Below are 20,006 nucleotides of genomic sequence, written 5' to 3' on the forward strand. Positions count from 1 at the left end.
AGTGTCTTGTTGATTATTAAATGTAGCTGGTTGCAAACTCGCGATGTATTTTTCTTTCTCTCTCTTTATTTTTACTTTCTTTCTATTTATTTTTCTCACTTTTGGTACGAGCTTTTTATCTATTATTCGTTGAATCAAAATTAGAATTTGTATCATAGTATAAAATATATCATACTGTAAGCAAGTCAAAATTTAATTGTACAATTGAATAAATGCCTTGAGTAAATGGCTGAAGTTGGTTTTATTCGAATTAAATTTGACCCATCTCTGGTATCATATCACCGATCGAAAAGGTTAGCCACTGAACTCTATAAATTCTCAATTAGGGTTGAGTACAAACGAAGATGTACGATGGCGGGCACTTGGACAACATCCCTCGTAAGGTAAAGAACATCATACGTAGCGTGGTCTCGCGAATAAAACAAATGAAAGCGAAATAAAATAACATAGAATGGTACAACGATGGCAAGGGCGTTTAAATAACGATGTTAAACATTCGTGGAGAGGTACTGCTAATTACAGCGCGAGTCACGTAACCTGATGTAAAGGAACGTCTCTTAACATAGTTTAAGCTACACAAGAGTCACTGATGATACTAGTGACAAACATTATTACAAAGCAAATTTTTCTACTTTTTTAAGGGACTACGTACATGTATTTGAATACTGAAAATAAATTAAATGCTCCAATTATCAGGTGGGTATTATTTTTTTCCTACACTGTAATATAAGCGAACTATAAAATAGAGAATTTTGTGTTTTACAAACAGTATCTCCCCTCATAAAAATAATAGTTTATTTTGTATTTAAACTCTTAAGGTTTTACGTTTTACATTCGTTCTCCAAGAGGATAAAAAGTATTTCAAGTCACAATGAAATACAGTATTCAACGTATAATCTAAGATTGCACTGATCTACCCCTGAATTTGAAAGTTAAATCGGAATCCCGATGCAGAGACTGCGAGCAAAGAGACGCATACTGTTCACTCGTTTCATGAATTTTTCACGTCACCTCTTTCTATTACATTCGATTTACAGCTAAGCTAAGGCTAATTTAATGCAGAAAACGTACCGAAGATGAGCAATTGATTTAATTTTTAGTTAGACTTTCGTTGTAAAAAAATCCCTGTTGCGTCTTGTACAGATAAGATAATATTAATACGAACACGCGGACAGCGAAATAACAGAACAGATCTACTTTATCCGCCCAAGTTTTTCTCATTTTAAAATCACCACGTTCTACCGTATCATGCACTACTACTTTCTTCAAAATTAGACCATCCAGAGACACAGTTTACGCTTCACTGTCGCAATATAAGATTTTCTCGCAGCTGTTTCCAAAGTAAAGTCATAAACTTGAAAAGTTTCTCACGCGACACGTTGTGAAACTATTTAAGCCGAGAACCCAAAAATCTAACACAAGCAGCGCGAAAGTTTCGTACGATGGCTCGCCTATTGATTCCAATGAAACATCAAAAGTCTCCTGTTCAACTTCTATTTAAAACACGCGTGCAATAACATCGATACGTGAATATCAAAATGAAGCAAGTTCAGAATGTGTTTACTACGCATCACCGGTTGAAGGTGATTAACTGCGAGTAAATTTATTAAAAGCTGTACACATTCCAATAGATTTTCCCGTAAAGCACGTACAGGAAGGAAAACATAATAAACAGGTATTTATCAACCAAGGAATAACGCATGCTTTCAACAAAAATCGAAAACAAATTACACGGAGAAACATCGTACTACGGAAACCAAGCTGAATATTTGACAATTACAAATTCTCTTGCAAATATGAGGTATTCAATCTACAGTCGGGCCGAAGAAAGAATTCATTTAAACATTTTCCCACCGCTCTCTCCCTATTCCACTGAGCGATCATTGGTGATAGAATTAAGTACATCGAAAGTATCATCGACACCTCGTAAAATGACATTTGTCAAAATTAACTTCTTCGCGGTCACTCCATCTAAATATGGGTACAAACGTACCGATGTAAATAATAGATATTAGATTCTAGATATTAGAAAATTTCTAGGATACTATGAACCGTAAACTCGTCCCTGAGAGAAAATTATACGTTTCGAAAACTATGTTCAAAGTATGTAGGACAGACACAAGACAAGTGGGAGTGGACTTTCACTTCGACCCGACTTCGAGTACAGGTTAGGAGCTCCCGAGAATTAACCCGGAAGGTCGAGGTTATTGAAGTTCGAATTTTTCACCAAGCGATCCAACCGACGAAAGTAATTCTCGCCTGGCGGGTGTCTCTCGCGAACTCCCAGCCGTACGTTCTTCAACAGCATACGTCGTCGTTCGGGGTACTCGACTTGCAAACGAGGAACGAAACGAAACTAGTCACGGTGTGAGATACAGAGCAACATAAAATCGGGGCGCACACCGACCAAGCCACCGTCGAGGTCTCGACAACGTTAGAGAACCGAGGATTTACCTAGAGGTCCCTTCGACTTCCAAAGTCCCTTGATAAGGGTGGGGTCGCCGCGGCGCCAGTCGCGCCACCCTCGGCCCCGACGAGCCGGTCCGGCGGACGAACCTGCGCCACCACCGGCGGCACCGCCACCGGCTCCACCGCCGGTAGTTCCCCCAGTAACACCGAGACCAACCCCACCTCCACCGGCGGCGCCGATGCCAGAGCCAGAGGCACCGCCGCCAGCAGCGCCGAGGGTGCTGCTCGCGCCGCTGCCAGCTGTGCCACCGCCGGGGCCCGGGGTGCTCGGCGAGCCAGCCTGCGGCTGTCCATGGCCCCCCGCCCCGCCACCGCCCTGTGGCAACGGCAATCCCGCCGCTTTTTTAATCCAAGGCAGCGTGAAAAATCAATGTACACCGATCAAATTATTATTGGCCACACGAGTCCATAATCACGGCGTAAGATCTCGACCGCTCAACGAATCGCGTTGGACACGATACCCTCGCTCCGGCGAGACCAGCACCTGGAGCTTCTCTTTCTCCGGAAACTTACGGGCCGCGTTCTTGGAGCGGGTATACAGAATCGACGGAAATCGATTCTCCGCGCGAAAAGAAATCGGAAAGTCCTTTACCACTTTCCGATCCGATGCTTCGTTATCGAGATACGAGCGTTCCAAGTTGTGACTCCAGGCGCTCGACGTTCGGGGTCAGCTGACCGCGCGCCCGCGGTCATACGCGAGGACACGCCCTCGCACGCGCGAAAACTTTAAACGTTTCTATCTCGGTAACGAAGCCTCGGATCGAGAAACGGAAAAGGACTTTTTGATTTGTGTTGGCGCGAGGAATCTAATTCGAGAAAGATTCGATCGTTTCTTTAACGTCCTGTAGACGGGTATAACGCAAGGTCCAAAGCCACGTCTACGCTTGAAAGCGGACTTCTAACAGACCTTAGATATCCTACTTTCGGTGTAGAGTCGGCTTTGGGGGTTTTTTTTTTTACTACACGTTGCGTTACACCTGTCTATACCCGCTCTCGGATGTGCGGTTTAATCGAGACAAGTCGAAGAGGCAAGAAAGATGAATTGTGTGATGGGGACAATGAGTTTGAGCGGCCAAAATCTTCTGCCCTGATTATAGTATATTTCGTGGTTTTCAGTTTCATGGTATTGTGTGACATTAGGGGGTCAGTAAAAGGAGCTGGGGATGTAACGCGACCGATAACGAATGTTTATACAACTAACGATTTCAAATTGTGCTTTAAACTTTTAAGTAAGTTCGATAATTATTCCTCGTTCTGTATTAATTATGATGCGATAGAGGAGATTGTAGTTTGGAAACACAAGATCGATGACTGAGTGGGATTCAATGAGGACAAATACGTGATTCTAGATGGATTCAAAGAGATCCGAAATTATTCAGTAGGTGAGAAATTATAATTAGATTACTTTCAGTTGACTATACAAGATAACTTATTCATGGAAGATACGTGTCAGGCACAACTTTTACTTTTAATTGAGTTTGATCCAACTTCGGTACGAATACATTTAAATTTTAAAGAACGACATAAAATTGTCTTACGATTAGAATTCCAAAATTAATCTAAAGACCACCTATAAAAATCAGGATGCAATTCGTGGACGAATAAAAGACGAACAATATAAACTTTCCTTAAACGTTAATGAACCTTTACGTTATTTCGTATTGTAATATAATCATCACGCATCGTTAGGTGTATACACGATTCCAAGTTTCACTGTCGAGGAAAATAGTTTGTGGATGGGATTGTGCTTTTTTAATCACTGCAAAAGCAGTTGATTTATTTCTGGTAAATTTATTCAATGATAATTGTGCCTCTCTGGACGTAATTTAAATTTCTACGCGACGAGATCATTAAACATACTCCGTTGACTTTGATAGTAAGCATCATCTCTGAATAAATTTACCGGATTTAAAATTTAGTGCCAGTTTATTCGCATGCAGAACCGCTAAGAAGATAAAAAACTATTTTGCAGTGTTATAGATATGAAATTAATTTCACCCGGAACTTTGCACATGTCACTGAAATTTTCACAGCACCTTTAATGTATACCTGTTGATGGTCACACAAAAACATTAATTTTATCATACCGGATTGGTATATAATGGAAAAAGGAAACTAAATCTGTAACACCTGGCGTTTCTCTACTGAAAATATGTACTATCTATTAATATAATAAACCAAACATAATTTCCTGTTAAAAGTAAAAGTCTCAAGTTTTGCTATTAAAATGCAAATATTGGTATCATTGTAGACAAAAGTATACCTCTGTCGCGTACATGTATTTTATTCAAGTTGGAAAATGTAACAAAAGAAAATTAAAAGCAAAAAAATTGCTTTCCTTATTTTTAATGCTTTCTAATTACACAAGTATGAGCTGATCGTCTTTGAAACATCTGTATATTATTGCACACTTGATAAATTTATTTTGTATCTATCCTCTGGTATTATATTCTATCTCAATATATATATGTATGCAATTTCCACGATTGAAACTATATCATATATCGTAAATGAATATTATCGATTCAGATATTTCCCCTGAATTTATCTCGTTGATAATAAAAATTTGTATTGCTGCTACAATTTTGTAATAGTCATTTCATCTTTAGACTTTCTTATCGCGTGGTCGTAGCGAGGCCAGTGTACATAACTGATCCCAGAGGAACAAACTTCAACTTCTTCAAGACTGACTTGATTTAATGAAATATTTTTTTAAACGACTACGTTTTTAAGAAGCACACTTTACTCTTTACAGTGATCAGACATTTTAGAAGAGAATATACTTATTTAAACATTTATAGACGAACGAGTGATTGAAGTTTTACGGTAACTAATGCTTCAAAAACATTGCTGAAATAAACTGGTGCTCGAAACATTCACTCTCAAGCAAATGCGAACATCTCTTTGAACAACGAGAAATTCTTTCGGTTTCACGAAAGGCGGTTTCGATATTCTATTACAAGAGAAGGAAAGCAGTCAATGCGAGCAAAATGTTACGTTTAACGAAGTATCTATTGTTAAAAGTAAATCGTAAAAGAAATCAGAATATTACAAAGGGACAAGTAAAAATTAAACTAGACAAATATTACGAAATTAGACTTACGTACGGGGTACTTGAAATAGTTACGTAAAGCCGGAGATAAATTTGCAAAATCGCCAAGAAATCAAATAAAATGGGGGAAAAAAGAAATTTCAGATACTGATAATACAACGTTATGATATATACAAGGTGAAGCACTTGAAACAAGCCATCGAAATAACTCCTTCACTTTTAGACACAGAAAATTAGGTTTCCGGACTCGTTTATTTTTTGTTCTACTTGTAAATGGAAGCTCAAAGGACGCCTCGAGGTCGGCTAAATGTGGAATGATATATATTTATTTTTTATTTATTTTTCACCAGAAGCTCCAAGGTGGTTGCAATGACATTCGAGATCCCAGGATGTTAATATATTTTTTATTTTCTATCTCGAAAGGTAAAGGTGTTATTATGAGCAAAAATATAGCATGAGTGGGTGCTTATGTCTTCCTTACCCAATGTAACTGAACACTTGTACTAACTGAAATTAATTAAAACAAATAGAAAGAAAACTCCTTTTCGGTTCACCTCGGGAAGACATAAAGAAGTTTTTGGATTGATATCTGTTTTGTAGCGTTTTAAGCATGATGTTTCAATTTCGAATTGACATTACAGTACTTTTTCCATTGCACATCAACGATGCATGGTATACACGGGCGTTTCGTGATAAATACTTACCGCATAAGGAGAAGAGTAAAATACTGGCAAGGAAGATCCACCCCATAACGTCAACAACAGGTCGTTTCGGCGAAGGTCATGTTCTGCCGCACTATCGTCCTCTCTGTTTGTTGGTTGTGCTCGATTGCGACGATTCAATCATTAGCATGGAAATTTCTGTAAAGCAAGAACACTCGCGTCAGTGAGCTCGACCAATTAGAGGCAAGATTAATTATCAGATACGAAGAGAAAATCAACGCATCGGATGGTTAAACAAAGCACGGTCAGCTTCGAGAATTCGTTCCAAGCAGCATAGTACACGCGAAAACGTGACGAATCGCAATTAGTCGATATTAAGAATCTTATTGAATTCGTTAATGTTCGAACATCGCCTTATTGGGTACAACGATTTTTTTGTTGTTTACAATTAATAAATTTTATAATGTAGAAACTCAGATGGTTGTAAATAGAGTATTAGACATTTCTCGGAAGATATCTTCGTTTCGTGTTTATTAATTGAATATAAAGATATTCAACCGGTAGAAAATAATTGAACTTGAAACGATCTTTAAAAGTACTCGATTACATTCTCTCCACGATTTCATTTGATTACGTTACATCTTGTTCTATGGTTTCCCGCCAGTAATGAATTTCACAGTCACTACCGCGGTCTATTGTTAGAACCTCTAAACGCAACGTTTTGTAATCAATTTAGCTCATTTTGAGACCAAAACTCGAATACGGGCGCTAACTACGCTTTAGATAATAAATTTATCGATGTATCGATCGATCGATCGCAGCGCCACCGCTTTCGAATGGCTGAATTAGTAACCACCTCGTGTGTCCGTGACAAGTGATATAAACTGTGCCAATGTAGTAATAATGATAAGATTTGAGCGCGAAAGTATTGTGATCGTTTTATGTTATGTTAATAAAGTAAATGTGATAAAATTATGAAAAATAATTCGTAATGTGACGTTCTCAAAATACAAAACACGAACGATGGAACAAGTGTTTGCCACTGCTGATAAACTGTCAGAAGTAATATGGAATATACAGAAATGTTTACAATGTACAATTTGGTAAGTCGATGACTAATGCGTAGAATGATTCATGAAATATGCGCAGTAAAATATAAATTCGAAACTTAGCGTAAAATATTTTATATCAGTGAACAATAGCTCACTTTTCTTGCGATTATCACGTTACGAAATAGGTTATGTTTGGTTATGTTCATAATAATATTTTGAACATACTTGAATGAATGTATTCAAAAATAAGTATATTAATTTAAACGATTCGTTTTATAAAACATTTTCTCTCCTTCATTTGTAAATTGCATATTGTTGTGTAAAATTAGATGAATTGCACGTTATTATGAAATGACAAAGTACTTTGAGTTCATTATTTAAACACATTGTTATGGATACAATAGTAACATATTATTTGTTGCATGTATATAATGCAAGTAGTTGCTTCAAATACTTAATATTTAAATATCTAAATGTGTTTAATCTTGATAATTTGGTGTAGTTCTATATAATTTTATATTATTCACACGTTGCTGGTTGATAATGTCCATATTTTATTTCTATATGTATACTGATAATCATACTATGCATTTAATAAGTTATCGGTATGCATGACAATTTATACCGTAAATACTCCAGTAAAATGAAGAATTTTTACTTTGTAGTCATAGTATAATCGCAATAGTATAGTTTGATCACCGATACGATATAAAATATTAAAAGTATCAAATTAAAATAGTTTGATAAAAAATATTTAATCAATGAAATAATCCAAGTATCGATATCTGTTTCTTGATTTCTCATTCTTGTAATAATAATGTTACGAGGATAAAAAAAATTGAACATAATAAGAAACATTAATCTTCTGTTATCGTGTAAGCAAGTAACAACATTTAGTATGATATTTATAAAGGGATATTATAATATTTTTCCTTCATTTCTTTAAATAAGTAAATTACATTCGTTTAATTTGCATTTATTAAAATCATTTCACGCACAAGAGAATGCTTCATACCGAAACTACCTAATTACACTGTGATTTATAAACGATGTAATTATTTGCACATAATGTTATCAGATTTTGTTTTTATTTAAAATAAAATGTATAAATGTTGTTTCAGCGAACCACAGGAAATATTTTATTGTCATAAAATGAATTTTTACGTTCATTCGTCAATTTTTAGCAAATAATATTATTACATGTAAAAACATAAAAGGTTACGTACTTTCGTATTTCAGTTTGAATATTATATCCGAGCCCATGAAAACCCGATGCGGGCATCATTTCTGTCGAGAATGCATCCAAAAGGTGTTACAAAGTAAAAATGCATTCTGTCCAATGTGCAACACTAGTCTTCCGCGTCGTGGTCTTTCAAAAGACGAACACATGGAATTGTATATCGATAACTTGCAAAAATTGACCGAAGCAGTTAAGAAGGACTCGGGTATCGACAGTAAGTAATATTGATTTACCGATATTTCTTCTATATTAACGAACATCGAAATATCGATATTTCGATTTTTTAAATTAAAATACGAACGAAGTGAAAGATTAAAAGTATCGTACTTCACAAAGGGAGATTAAATTTAAATATTGATTCGAATATTCAATTAAAAGATAATATTAAATTGAATAATTTCGAATAGAATCGATGCTGAAAATTCGACGAATTCGGTGTAAAGGATTACGTTTCTAAATAAAACGCGACTTTAGTTAAAATGGAACGCATTTTGTTTTAATAGAATTAATGCTGAAACGAATATACGTATGATCACATTTACATTCACTCGGCATGCAAACACGTACCCAGCTACCTGCATCCGACGAAAAAGGATTTGGTTGCTCAAGCCCACTGAACGACCATCCACACAATTTTATCTTTTCTCTCCGCTGTCCCATAAAATCGAGAAAGAAGCGCAAATAGGTAACATTCGCGACTGAAAAAATTGGAATTGTACCGAGGATTGTGCCTGTCGGGATGCAACATTGATCGGGCAAAATTTGTTTTTCCAACTACAATGTTGCACAGCGTACAGAACACTCGCTCTAAAAATGCGAAATAAAATATTTTCGTTCGAGTTGGTATTTTTTATAAATATATATATCGAAACGACGTAAATTGTATCGCGTACCCCAGAAATTCTTCTTGCATTTTTCAACCGCGAAATTTTAAGTAAATTTATGTAACGATATTGCAAAAGCTTGCACGTCGAAAAAAAATATATTTCTTTCGATAATTTTTCCGGTCGTATTTCATATATACGATGTTGAATCGTATCGTTTGATATTCGTGGGAAAAAAAAATCGGTGGACAACTCTTCCGAAATTACCAGATAGAAGAATATCACGAGACTATGTTTCTCACGTGACAATCCTAAGGGTTCATGTTTTACGTATTTAGTTGCTTAAAAAAACAAGAAGCTTAAAATACGGTAGTATGTCCGCCACGATATCGTGTTTACTCAGGTCAGCTATCTGTTTCCTTGGAGTGGAGCGAGCCTCTCAAAAATTTAAGTCCCTCTGTAGTTTTGGATCTCGCTGCCTCCTACAGGTATCCGAAACTTTAACGTTTCACGAGATCTTAACGTTTATGTTTCTTTCAAGGACATTTAACAGGCCTTTTGTTTTAAAGTTTAATCGCCTCCGCTGTGATACTCGAAGAAATGGGTCGATGATTTCAAGAATCTTCGAAGTAAGGCAACTAAAATTACCAATCCAGAAACCTATGTTTACGTTAACGTTAATCGCTCAGTGAGAAGAGACAAACGTTACAATTACCTCTTCTTTGTTCCCAAGATTACATTTTCCAATTTTTTTTTTTCACGTAAATTAATCAATTTGTAACGATACGACCTTTAAACGGCCTTGAACTTTCGTTGAACTATTCTTTCGAATTTGTATTCGCAGAATGTTACCGTTCCATTAACCTGAAAAATCCCGAGAACATGACCTTGATAAACTGATACGTCGAAAGCAAGAAAATTTTTTAGGTCCGATAATTTCCGATAACCCACGGTATTGTAGTAGCCACGGGAAACGAACAAAATACACACGATCGAGAAAAATATTGTAACAATTACGTATAAAAATGATTACGCGTTTCAAGTCGCGCGTTTCATCTTAACTATTAAACGCGACGGTTCGCGAGCTCACTATCACTGACGCATTGGTAGCAACGTTGTACGTGTTACAGTATCGTTTTGCACGACGAGAACGCGGACCACACGGGAAAGTTGCCTGTCGGATGCCACGGAACACCATAAATTCGAAAACGAAGAATCCGGGCCAAGTTGCTCGAAAGTTAAACCGAGTGCATTGAAGCGATTATCCGGCCCGCGGGCGAAAGATAGCGCGAAAAAACGCAAGAAGATATCGAGGAGCGTCAAGAGTAAAAAGAACAACGACAATGATAACGATATAAAGAGATATTTGAACAAATACGCTCTGTCCGGTATCGAGCCGTTGGCACCCGAGGAATCGGTCAGTTGCTATGACGACGACTCGATGGACACCAAAGTGAAAAGTTGGCTGGAAACTCTACCAAAGAACGACGCGTTGGACAATCCGGAGAAAATCGGTACCACGCAGCAGCCCATCGAGTGCGATCTAGACGATACCATAACGACTTCGATCTCCCGCGTCGGTGAGAACGTTAAATGCGACGCGTCCGAAAGGAACGAGGCGAAGAGCAGATTCGTGCAACCTGGGAACGACGATGGTAAAAATCGCGAGCGTCGCGCGACGGAGAAACGATTTTCCAAGGATTCGTCGCGCGAGATGCGCGGTAACGCGACGACGACGGCCGATGATACCTGGAGATCACCGGAAACCGACGAATTCGGAGCGCGCAAGACGCGCGGTAAAGCGCGGCAAACGCTCGCGAACGCGGAGAATCAAAGACCGAGCACATCGGGAACAACGAGAACGAACGAGGAGAGCAAAGAGCAAGAGAGAAAATCGACGGACGTGCACAGAACGTCACCGTGCAATATGCTACCCGTGATGAAACAGAACTGGTCCTGCATCGCGAAATTCGGCAAGGAGCTACGGCCCAGAAAGAAGAAACTGAGATCGTTGGACGTCAACATCGAGAGCAAGAACAATAGACGATCGTCGCTCAACGAAACTGAAACGGAGGGGATTGTAAAATACGGAGCGATCAAGAACACGAGAGACAAAGGGACGAAGACCGGTGCCAATAGCTACGAAAGGATCTCGAACACTACTGAGGACAGTTCGGAGAAGAACACTCTGCCGAATAACCGGGCTGCTCGCAAGAAGGAACGTAACCTGTCGCGAAGCTGGACTCGCGCCGAGGAAACACCGATCGGGAACAAAGGCGACGGATCAACGTACGCGGAAGTACCAACTGCGGAGGAGGAATCGTCTTTCATCGCGGACGAGAAGGGCGAGCAGTTGTACATCGAGACTTTGAACAGCAGTCAGATTAAGAACATCATCGGTGTCGAGAGAAGCGAGCAGGATCGACGATCGGAGATTGGAAACGTGCAGATAGATCCGGAGAGGGACGTGCTGCCACTGAAGAAACGAACACTCTTGTCCAGGACACCAGCTCGAGACCGATTCGAGGACTCTTTGCAAGTGACGCCGACCAAAGCAGCAGTCGAGGTATCACCGGGCAAGTCTAACGCCACGAGCGGATTGGCCAATTGCAGTCCAGATTTAGTGAACCTGAATTGCTTGTTCCAGGACGAGGAGACATCGGTGGCGCCGAGCCCGACGTCCAGTCGGAATAGATTGTCCTTGATGAGAAGTAGCGCCGAGGTGAAATCGAACGAGTCCGCGAAAACGAACGATGTTTCCCGACTGTTAGCCGTGAAACGTGACTTGAATCGGATAATGGATCGGGACACGGATGACAGTCTCGATGAAGGTAGCAGGTCGAGATTAACCGACGAGACGAAGGGCAAACGCGACGGAAATAATGAACAAAAGAGCAACAAACGGGCTGCAGAGCGGATCGTTGGTCACAGAGATTCCATAAGTTCGAACGAAAACACGGGGAAACAACAGGACGACAAAGGGACGTGCAAAAGTTTCGTTACGTTCAAAAAGTTGGGCAAGGTCCGCAAATACCGCAAAAAGCTCGTCTCTTTCTTGTACTTGGGCCCGACCAGACCCAAGACGCTGCAATCTCAGAATTATCCTCGACTGAGGTTACAGGAACGCTCCGATCCGACGGAGGATGGACAATCGAGTACGCAGAAGTGCGGAAATTATTTCGACAACGACACGCAAATCATGAGTGACCGTACGCAACGGGTCGAAGACGAGGATTCCTTGCCGATTAGGTCAACGTACGTCGTAACGAAGGAAATGGACGGATACGAAGCAGGATTCGGGTCTATTCAACCTGGAGCATCGATGGATAAAGCGAGTGCAACTAAACGGGTCGATGCACACCCGAGTACCCAGAACTTTGCATCCGAGAACCGTTTCAGCAACGACGCACGGATTACAGTGAACGATACATCGTTGGACGAAGTCGGAAGTTCCTTGCCGATAGAACCGACATACGTTCCGAAGAAGACAACGCAGACACTTAAAGCGGGAACCGGACACTCCAGGTCCGTTCAACCTGGACCATCGATGGATAAACTGAGAACGACGAAACGCATCGATATATACAAAGACAAGTTGCCGATCACGCCAGCCACCAGCAGCCTGGAGAACGAATCTCGAGAATCGAACGATGTACTCTTCGTATCTATATTCGACAACGAGGAGAAGGACCCTGCCTGTTCGAGGTCCTCAATACCCGAGAGGACAGTCGTCAAAAGTGGTATCAAACCGTTGTCACCGAAGAAGGACTCTCATCTCAAGTTCCCTGACCTCGATTCACCCCGACAAGCTGACGCCCTCGAAGATCCTAACGTCAAGAAAAGTAACTTCTCTGAAATAAAGGGCGCGAATTCCAGAGCTCTTATACGTAAATCTCAACAAGCTCACGAAACTTCCAAGCTCGATTCGTCCTCGGACAGAAAAAGGAAACGATCGACGAACGGCGACAAATACGACCACGAAGCAAAGAGGACGTCGATGAACGACGAGGAGGATCGCGCGAAAGACAGCGACTTCGATTCCGATCGTTGCTCGAAATCCACGTACGTCACGAACAAACACAGGATGAAAACCGTGACGACGGATGGCAAAGCTCGCTCTTGTATATTCTCGTCGAACTCCATCAAAGACGCGACGACCGTGTTGTTGAGCTCAGATACCGACTCGGATAACAAGGAGAGCCGAAACGCGGCAATGGAGGAGAGAAGATCGTTCAAGAGGGTTCTGCCGTTGGCCAGCTCGGACACGGACTCGAACGAAGCCAGCTGCTTAAACAGCCGAGGAAACGGTGCTAATGACCAAGCTTCCACGGCGTCCAAGCGGAAACGTGCACCGTCTCCGGACTCGGACTGCAACGCCGAGCTGAACGTGATAGTGAGTAATTGGTACAGGGACTTAAACCCGAGCGAGAGCCGCACGAAGAAAGGCAAACTGGAGCAAACTCGTGTCCCTTCCGCGTTCATGAGTCTATCCAAGGAGAACAGACCGAACGACTCGTTGAAGTCGAGCAACTCGTTCACGTTCGATCTTTGCAAGATGGCCGACGGTAACGCTTCGAAGTACAGATCGGTGATCGACATCTCCTCCAGTTCGGGTCGTTCCGAATCTCTGGGTGTTAAAAAGATTGGAAAGACACTCGGTAGCAAAGAGACATTCAACTCCAACGATTCCCCGGATTTCGGATCGATCGTGGACAAGATGAGGGACATACAGAGGAGTGGTGTTGTTATCGATGTCGAAAATAACGAACAGAGAGACGCGAACCTGATGCAGGACAACTTCGACGAGATCATGGCCAATGTCGACACCGAGGCGCTGATCAACGAATACTCGACGAACAAAGGATCGAGGAGGAACGATCGCGTCGAGATCACCGAACAGGAGAGATCGATGTTTCGATCCAGCAAAGACGACGCGATTCCACCTAAATCGAACGTCTCCGATAAGGAGAACAAGTACAAGGACCTGGACGTATTGTACGAAAGTTTCAACGCCGATGACAAAACTCTGATGTCCGAATACACCAAGCTCGTCGATAAGTGCTCGAAGAGACGTTTCGCGGGGAACGATGAATCGCGAACGAGGATAAAACCAACCGAATCAACGAGCAAAGAACCATCGAGATCGAACAATCCACGGGAGAGGACGTCCGCGCGTAATCCAATGTTCCCCGACAATGATAAAGTGGACGAAGATACGGACAATGACGCGACGTTGAAAGAAACCTGCTACGAGCAAGATTCCCTAATGGACATCACGCAGCATTATTTGCAGATTAAGCAATTCGAAGAGGATCTGTTTGGCAAGACCGCGAACACAAATGCGCAGCCTGACAAGAGGGAAGAGATGAACGAGCCACAGACTCCACAAAAGACCAAGAATGGGAACGCAGGATGTTCTAATTCGAAAGAAACGGTTAGTTCTTTTTTCGTTTACTTCGTGTACAGGGTGGTCGTTTTTAACGGATCGCGGGAAATATCTCCGGGAGGAAAAGTCCAACTCGAAAGGGATTGAAATTGACCTTAAACGACCTTCCACCGAGAGATAATTATCATTCCCCCGGTAAGTTCTACGAGAAGACAAAGAAAAAGGTGTACCGTTAAGGATAAAGTTGATAACCTTCGAGTGCCTTTGACACAATTTCTGCTTGAATCTTTTTTTTTTCGTGACCTCGACGTTTTCTTGACGACTCCGGCTATCAATTTTTCTTCGTTCTCTTTCGATCCACGAATTGTTTAATTTCGTTTTAAATTCATCGTTCCGAGATATTCGATAACAGATTAAACGGGGAGTCTCTGTGTTTCGTAATAAGTTTCACCACCGCGGAATTAATTGTTCAACGCGATTGTTCATTTCGCTACTTACGAGATAAATAAGACCCCTTGTACGTCGTTCTCAAAGACTCATTCTACTTTGAAATATCCAGGACGCCGAACACTCGGGCGAAGAAGACGACATTGTCGAGAACACTCCTGACGTAAAGACGAAAAAGTAAGTAACGCGAGACTTTTGTCACTGCTTTTCTCTTTCTACGTCACTCTCGAGCACGTGTAATTGTCCATTCAATTCGCGAAATTATACGCGAACATAGACACGTATCTCGCCCCATATTACCAGCCGCGTAAAAAATGAACCTTCCGACACGATCGCATTGACAATTACCGGTATTAACGATTTCATTGAAACATCTATCGACTCTAACATTTAACTCGCTCGAATGAGACCGTTCTCGGTGTAAAAATGAATCAAAAAAAAAATATATAAACTCAAATTTTTCGCACGATGCTCGATCGAAATCGACAAGTTCAATGTCGATTTTCTCCCGAATCGAAGCCTCCCGTGAAACAAAATAATTATTCCACATTTTTTATTTACTTTTGCACGAAGAATCGTCTCCGTACGGATTGCATTGCGAATGTTTCCACGTCCCGCGATAAATCTATTTTACAATTCCCGAATACGTCACGACTGTTCGAAATCGATGCTCTCCGTTGTATCTTCCCTCGTATCGATGAAACGCCCGCAATTCACGAGCCTTAACAACGACTTGCAGTGCCCAACCGATCGACTCGACGACGAAGGAGAGTTCGAACGCGTCACCGGTTTCGAGAATGGGACGATTCGATAGGACACCGTCCTCGATCGCCGGTAGAAGTTCCAGCAGCGCTTCACCGCTGTGCAAGAGGATACCGCTCTGTCAGAGCACACCGAAGGTGCAAGTGACCGCGAAGAATGGTTCCAGGCCGGCCGAGTTGCACCCCACGAATAAAGAATTCAAGCACTCGGCGAGCACGAACGATAAACGACCGAAGAACGTGGTGTCGGTCACCGGTGGAGCGAGTTTCGGCAGGCAGAAGTTGTGTTTCGTTTGCAGCGGTCTGGTACAGGCTCAAATTGAACACGTGAAACGTTTGGCGAGCATGGTGAACGCGCGTTACGTGACTCAATTCGATCCCGAAGTGACGCACGTTATCGTCAAGACCGACGATGGGAATAACGGTGCGAGCAAGACGCTCAAGTATTTGCAAGGAATCGCCCACAGGAAATGGATCCTCGGGGCCCAGTGGGTCATCGATTCACTCAAAGCGAAGAAATTAATAAACGAGGAACGCTACGAGGTGGTGGACTGCAGAACTCTCGAGGCGGGTCCTCGAAACTCACGATTAAGGGAAAGGGATTTGTTCGCGGGTTTCGTCTTCCTGTGCATCGGACCGTACGTGGACGTCTCGATCGAACAATACCAGGTAAAGTTTCAGAATATTTCCACGGCCAGTGGAGGGCGAAACGCTTCTTTTGTGCTTTTCGAGAAACTGGATAGACCTCTCCCCGTTGGAGATCTACCCCTCCTGAATATCCTCTGTTCGATCAATGCTACAAAGAAGCCGCATCGACAAAGGATAGACGTAAGGATATACGTCTCTAAGAAGTTCAAACTTTGTTCTTCGTCTGACCGTGGTTTATCACAGTTTGGACGTTACCGACAATGTTTGCACATCCGAGTGCGAGTTAATATATTTCTCTTTGCGACGCAGCTCAGATTGAACGTCCAAGCTACTTTGAGCAAACTGTTTGCGCGTACACATATTGGGTACTGCATGTGAAATGTCTGATTCATCTTTTGGAGAAATTTATCGGTCGAATTATTCGGAGTTTATCGCGTAAAGGTTGCTTTATTCGACGAGGATTCGGCTTAATTAACCGGTGGAACAAGTAATCGATAAAGAAGAGTACCTAGCTGTACGAATAATCTGTGAGTACGAATGATCCGTTCTTGGGCTCGCAGTTGTACTTTTGTTCCGATTTTTAAGCGTTGAATCCTTAATTCGTGATCACTCTTAGGCTTGCTCGTTTTTTGAAGTGTCTAACGTAAATCCATGATTTGTTAGCAACTCTGTTCTTGTTTCTGTCCCGACAAGGGAATAAAAGTTGGTGTTCGGTCTGACGTGGACGAATTCGTTGTAAGGAAATATACGTTACCCCGCATGCGTTGCAGATCTATTCACAAGCAGACATTTTACGTGTTACAAGCCAAAAGTCGAGCAGTTTGTAATGAAAGTCTGCTCGCTGTGTGTATTACCAGTCCAAGGAAAGCATTTATTTACGTTTTCCTGCTATCCAATCTTGCTATGCTATTTACAGTTGAATCCTTGCCAAGTTCCACGGCTTAAGAATACGTTCTCTTTTAGGAGTTGCTACGTGCTACTGGTGCCACTGTGGTCGGCTCGTTGCAAGCCCTCGCCACTGAAAAGGGGAGGCTGAAAATCATAATGATCCAAGCCGACATTCACGACTATGGTGTCATCGGTAAGTTTGGTAATTCATTTACAATTATGCAGGGTGGGTCCAGACGGTTGGTAAAACCGAACAGGGGACTGTTTCGTGTGTAAAAAGAAATAAAAAAAAAAGGGGATAACGTAATTTCGTTCGAGACTTCGTTCGTAGCTCTTGACATTAATCCTTTCGCTACGACGATCCTACCAAAAGTGCAATTACTTACAGACAATCGTCAGCGTTTACGTCCTACGCTTAAAAGAGTTTCGCAATGACTTAAAAAAAAAGAACTTTGAAGCAAAAATTCGTAATTTCTTAATAAGTTTCTTTTAACCGAATATCGAAACACTACAAGTTCGGAGTAAATGCACAGAAGAGTGTACAGTGAGTACAGTCGTGCATCGTGTATTAATGATGTCTCGTGGAAGACTATAGTTGTTCATCGTAGCGAGTGGGTTCATAAAATTATAGTATCGGTATACGCGAATGAAAAACTTGGGATGATCTTGGGTTCTACGTCCCGTTTGCGTTATGTAGTAACAATTGAAACTTTTTAATTCCAGTAGAATGGTACAAGCAATCTCATGCCGTGTCAGTGGTCCACGACTGGGTGGTCGAATGTATCAGTCAGTACAAATTGATATCGTTTTATCCGTACCTGCAAGAGCTGTCGCGACAGGATGTTCTAGCTCTCGGTTATCCAGAATTCCTCGTCGAAGAAGACCTTGACGCGGATTCGGACGTTGAGGAAGATCCTGACGCGGACAGCATCCGTGACGTATTGACATAACCAACCTGAAGCGGGTTCGTCGCTTTCAAGGCAATTTACAGACAAGAATTTACTTGTTGAATTCACACGACGAACCAAACAAACGTCGATGGACTCGTACGAAACTATCAACTGACCGAACGTGCCCAATAATTTAACGCAATCTTATAATCGGTGCATCGATGTTCGCCCATGTTCGATAACAAAAAGTATATTTGTTTCTGCAAAGAATATTTATTCTATATATATACATATATATTTAATTATTATCCGTTTCGGGGAGATATTTGTACATACACGTTTATTGTTCTATATTCGATACTATTTACACGTTATTCGCGCGCATTGATTCTTACAAAATGATTCTCGACACTTACGGAGAAACAATTCGATTAGTTCAACAATTCGAATCGAAACGATTATTTTTGTTCGAATGGCAGCGTTAATACAATCAGCCTTGTCTTGTTTCTTTTTTTTCGATCGAGATATTACACAATTATTCTATTTACCGATCGCTTTGTAAGAATCACCGTGTACACAGAGAGAGTTGCATAATTCCCAACACGACCGAAAAGAAAGTAGAGAAGCAACGTGGAATAGTGTTTTCCTCCCTCGGGAAGGGTTTGTTTTTGAAAATATTTGTCTCGAAGTTTCCAACGATCCGTTTTTGTACATTTTTTTGTTTGTTTACGAGCACGGTGAAGGTCTTAAAACCCAAGATCTTGTAACACCATCCGAGTCTCCGGTTCGTTTCAAGGGCTGGTTGAAGGAAGGCACGGTTGAACTTTTCCTTCAACCGTGGAGAGCTTCGGCTGTAATAACGTCGCAGTGAGTGCAAAAAGTTTATTTGTTCGTTTAGGCGGGTACCGAACGAGCCATAGAAAACGATAGATGCTCACGTGCTCGTTTACCGTTTAAAAATTTCGCACGATCCGTTAACGATCGATCGTTCACTTTCTTCGGTTTCTGCTTCGAATTACAAGACGACGTAAGCTTCGAAGTTATCGTTAACGTTGATCTCCCGCCCGCGCGTTTTGTTATTCCGTTCCGTCTCGTTACGAGAGCACGGTTGGATCATCGTTCGAATTTTTTAATTACAATAAACACGTGGAATCCCGTCGAATACGGTATGTAGGACGAGAAGGTGCTTACACCGTGCAATATCATCATCATGGGTGGGATCAGAGGCTGCGTGTTGCGAGGTACATTGAGGCCGCCTCACGTATTCACCGAGACACACGAACAATATTGATTTGCCCGGGACCACCTGTAGCCGACTCTCGTTCCCCGCGCGCCACACCGGTGGTTATGAATCTCCACCAATTGCCAGCAAGTGAGGAGAAATAATCACTGTCTAGCCTTCCACGTATCCGATGTGCCTTTAACTACAGGATAACTTATTCGTCGTTACACGCTCGTTAAGAAAAAAATCACCCGTGTCTCGCGACACTGGCGTTCCCTTTTGTAATTAGACAAAGTTCGTGCTCGCTGGGACATCGCGTTAAGCGTATTATTGTTAATTACCTGCGTACGTGTGAGAACACACTTGTACAACTGCTTAAATACATTTTGTATCGTTCGTACTAAGATTTGTGTCACGATTGTGAATATTTTTTCAAGTACCTTTACCCTTAATCGAAGACGAGAC

The 20,006-nt window shown here is 41.5% G+C and overlaps 2 protein-coding genes and 1 long non-coding RNA gene across 5 annotated transcripts in view; 2 read left to right on the forward strand and 1 right to left on the reverse strand.

Annotated features, from left to right (window-relative positions):
- The window catches only part of LOC143149119 (uncharacterized), an 88,381-nt gene that overhangs the window by 4,526 nt on the left and 63,849 nt on the right, over positions 1–20,006 (reverse strand). Inside the window, exons 3-4 of the mRNA XM_076316211.1 lie at positions 6,226–6,381; positions 2,455–2,808 (exon numbers count right to left, since the gene is read on the reverse strand). Coding sequence (XP_076172326.1) covers positions 2,455–2,808; positions 6,226–6,271 — 400 coding nt within the window. The 5' untranslated portion in view covers positions 6,272–6,381. The remainder of the gene's footprint in view (positions 1–2,454; positions 2,809–6,225; positions 6,382–20,006) is intronic.
- Positions 7,092–19,947, forward strand: LOC143149233 (uncharacterized). Of its 3 annotated transcripts, XM_076316427.1 has the most exons (8): positions 7,092–7,286; positions 8,475–8,689; positions 10,430–11,865; positions 11,947–14,733; positions 15,245–15,309; positions 15,872–16,562; positions 17,505–17,622; positions 18,153–19,947. In XM_076316427.1, exons 1-8 carry the CDS (start codon positions 7,207–7,209, stop codon positions 18,377–18,379), a joined length of 5,619 nt encoding a protein of 1,872 aa, XP_076172542.1. In that variant the 5' UTR covers positions 7,092–7,206; the 3' UTR covers positions 18,380–19,947. The 3 variants fall into 3 exon arrangements, with proteins under 3 accessions (XP_076172542.1, XP_076172540.1, XP_076172541.1); XM_076316425.1 differs by having other exon boundaries at positions 10,430–14,733; XM_076316426.1 differs by having other exon boundaries at positions 10,430–14,733; positions 18,156–19,947.
- On the forward strand, positions 16,649–17,492 carry LOC143149234 (uncharacterized). The gene is made up of 2 exons (XR_012992725.1): positions 16,649–16,721; positions 17,235–17,492. It is a non-coding gene; the product is annotated as an uncharacterized LOC143149234 (long non-coding RNA).

The sequence above is a fragment of the Ptiloglossa arizonensis genome, chromosome 7, assembly GCF_051014685.1.
Source record: "Ptiloglossa arizonensis isolate GNS036 chromosome 7, iyPtiAriz1_principal, whole genome shotgun sequence".
NCBI classification, from domain to species: domain Eukaryota; kingdom Metazoa; phylum Arthropoda; class Insecta; order Hymenoptera; family Colletidae; genus Ptiloglossa; species Ptiloglossa arizonensis.

What these genes read in the sequence shown, in the direction of transcription:
- LOC143149233 (XM_076316425.1), top strand. Translation starts at nt 7,207, where the DNA reads ATGGAACAAGTGTTTGCCACTGCTGATAAACTGTCAGAAGTAATATGG. An exon ending in TGTTTACAATGTACAATTTG is followed by an intron (nt 7,287 to 8,474) that starts GTAAGTCGATGA and finishes TTCGTATTTCAG; the next exon opens with TTTGAATATTATATCCGAGC. An exon ending in GAAGGACTCGGGTATCGACA is followed by an intron (nt 8,690 to 10,429) that starts GTAAGTAATATT and finishes TACGTGTTACAG; the next exon opens with TATCGTTTTGCACGACGAGA.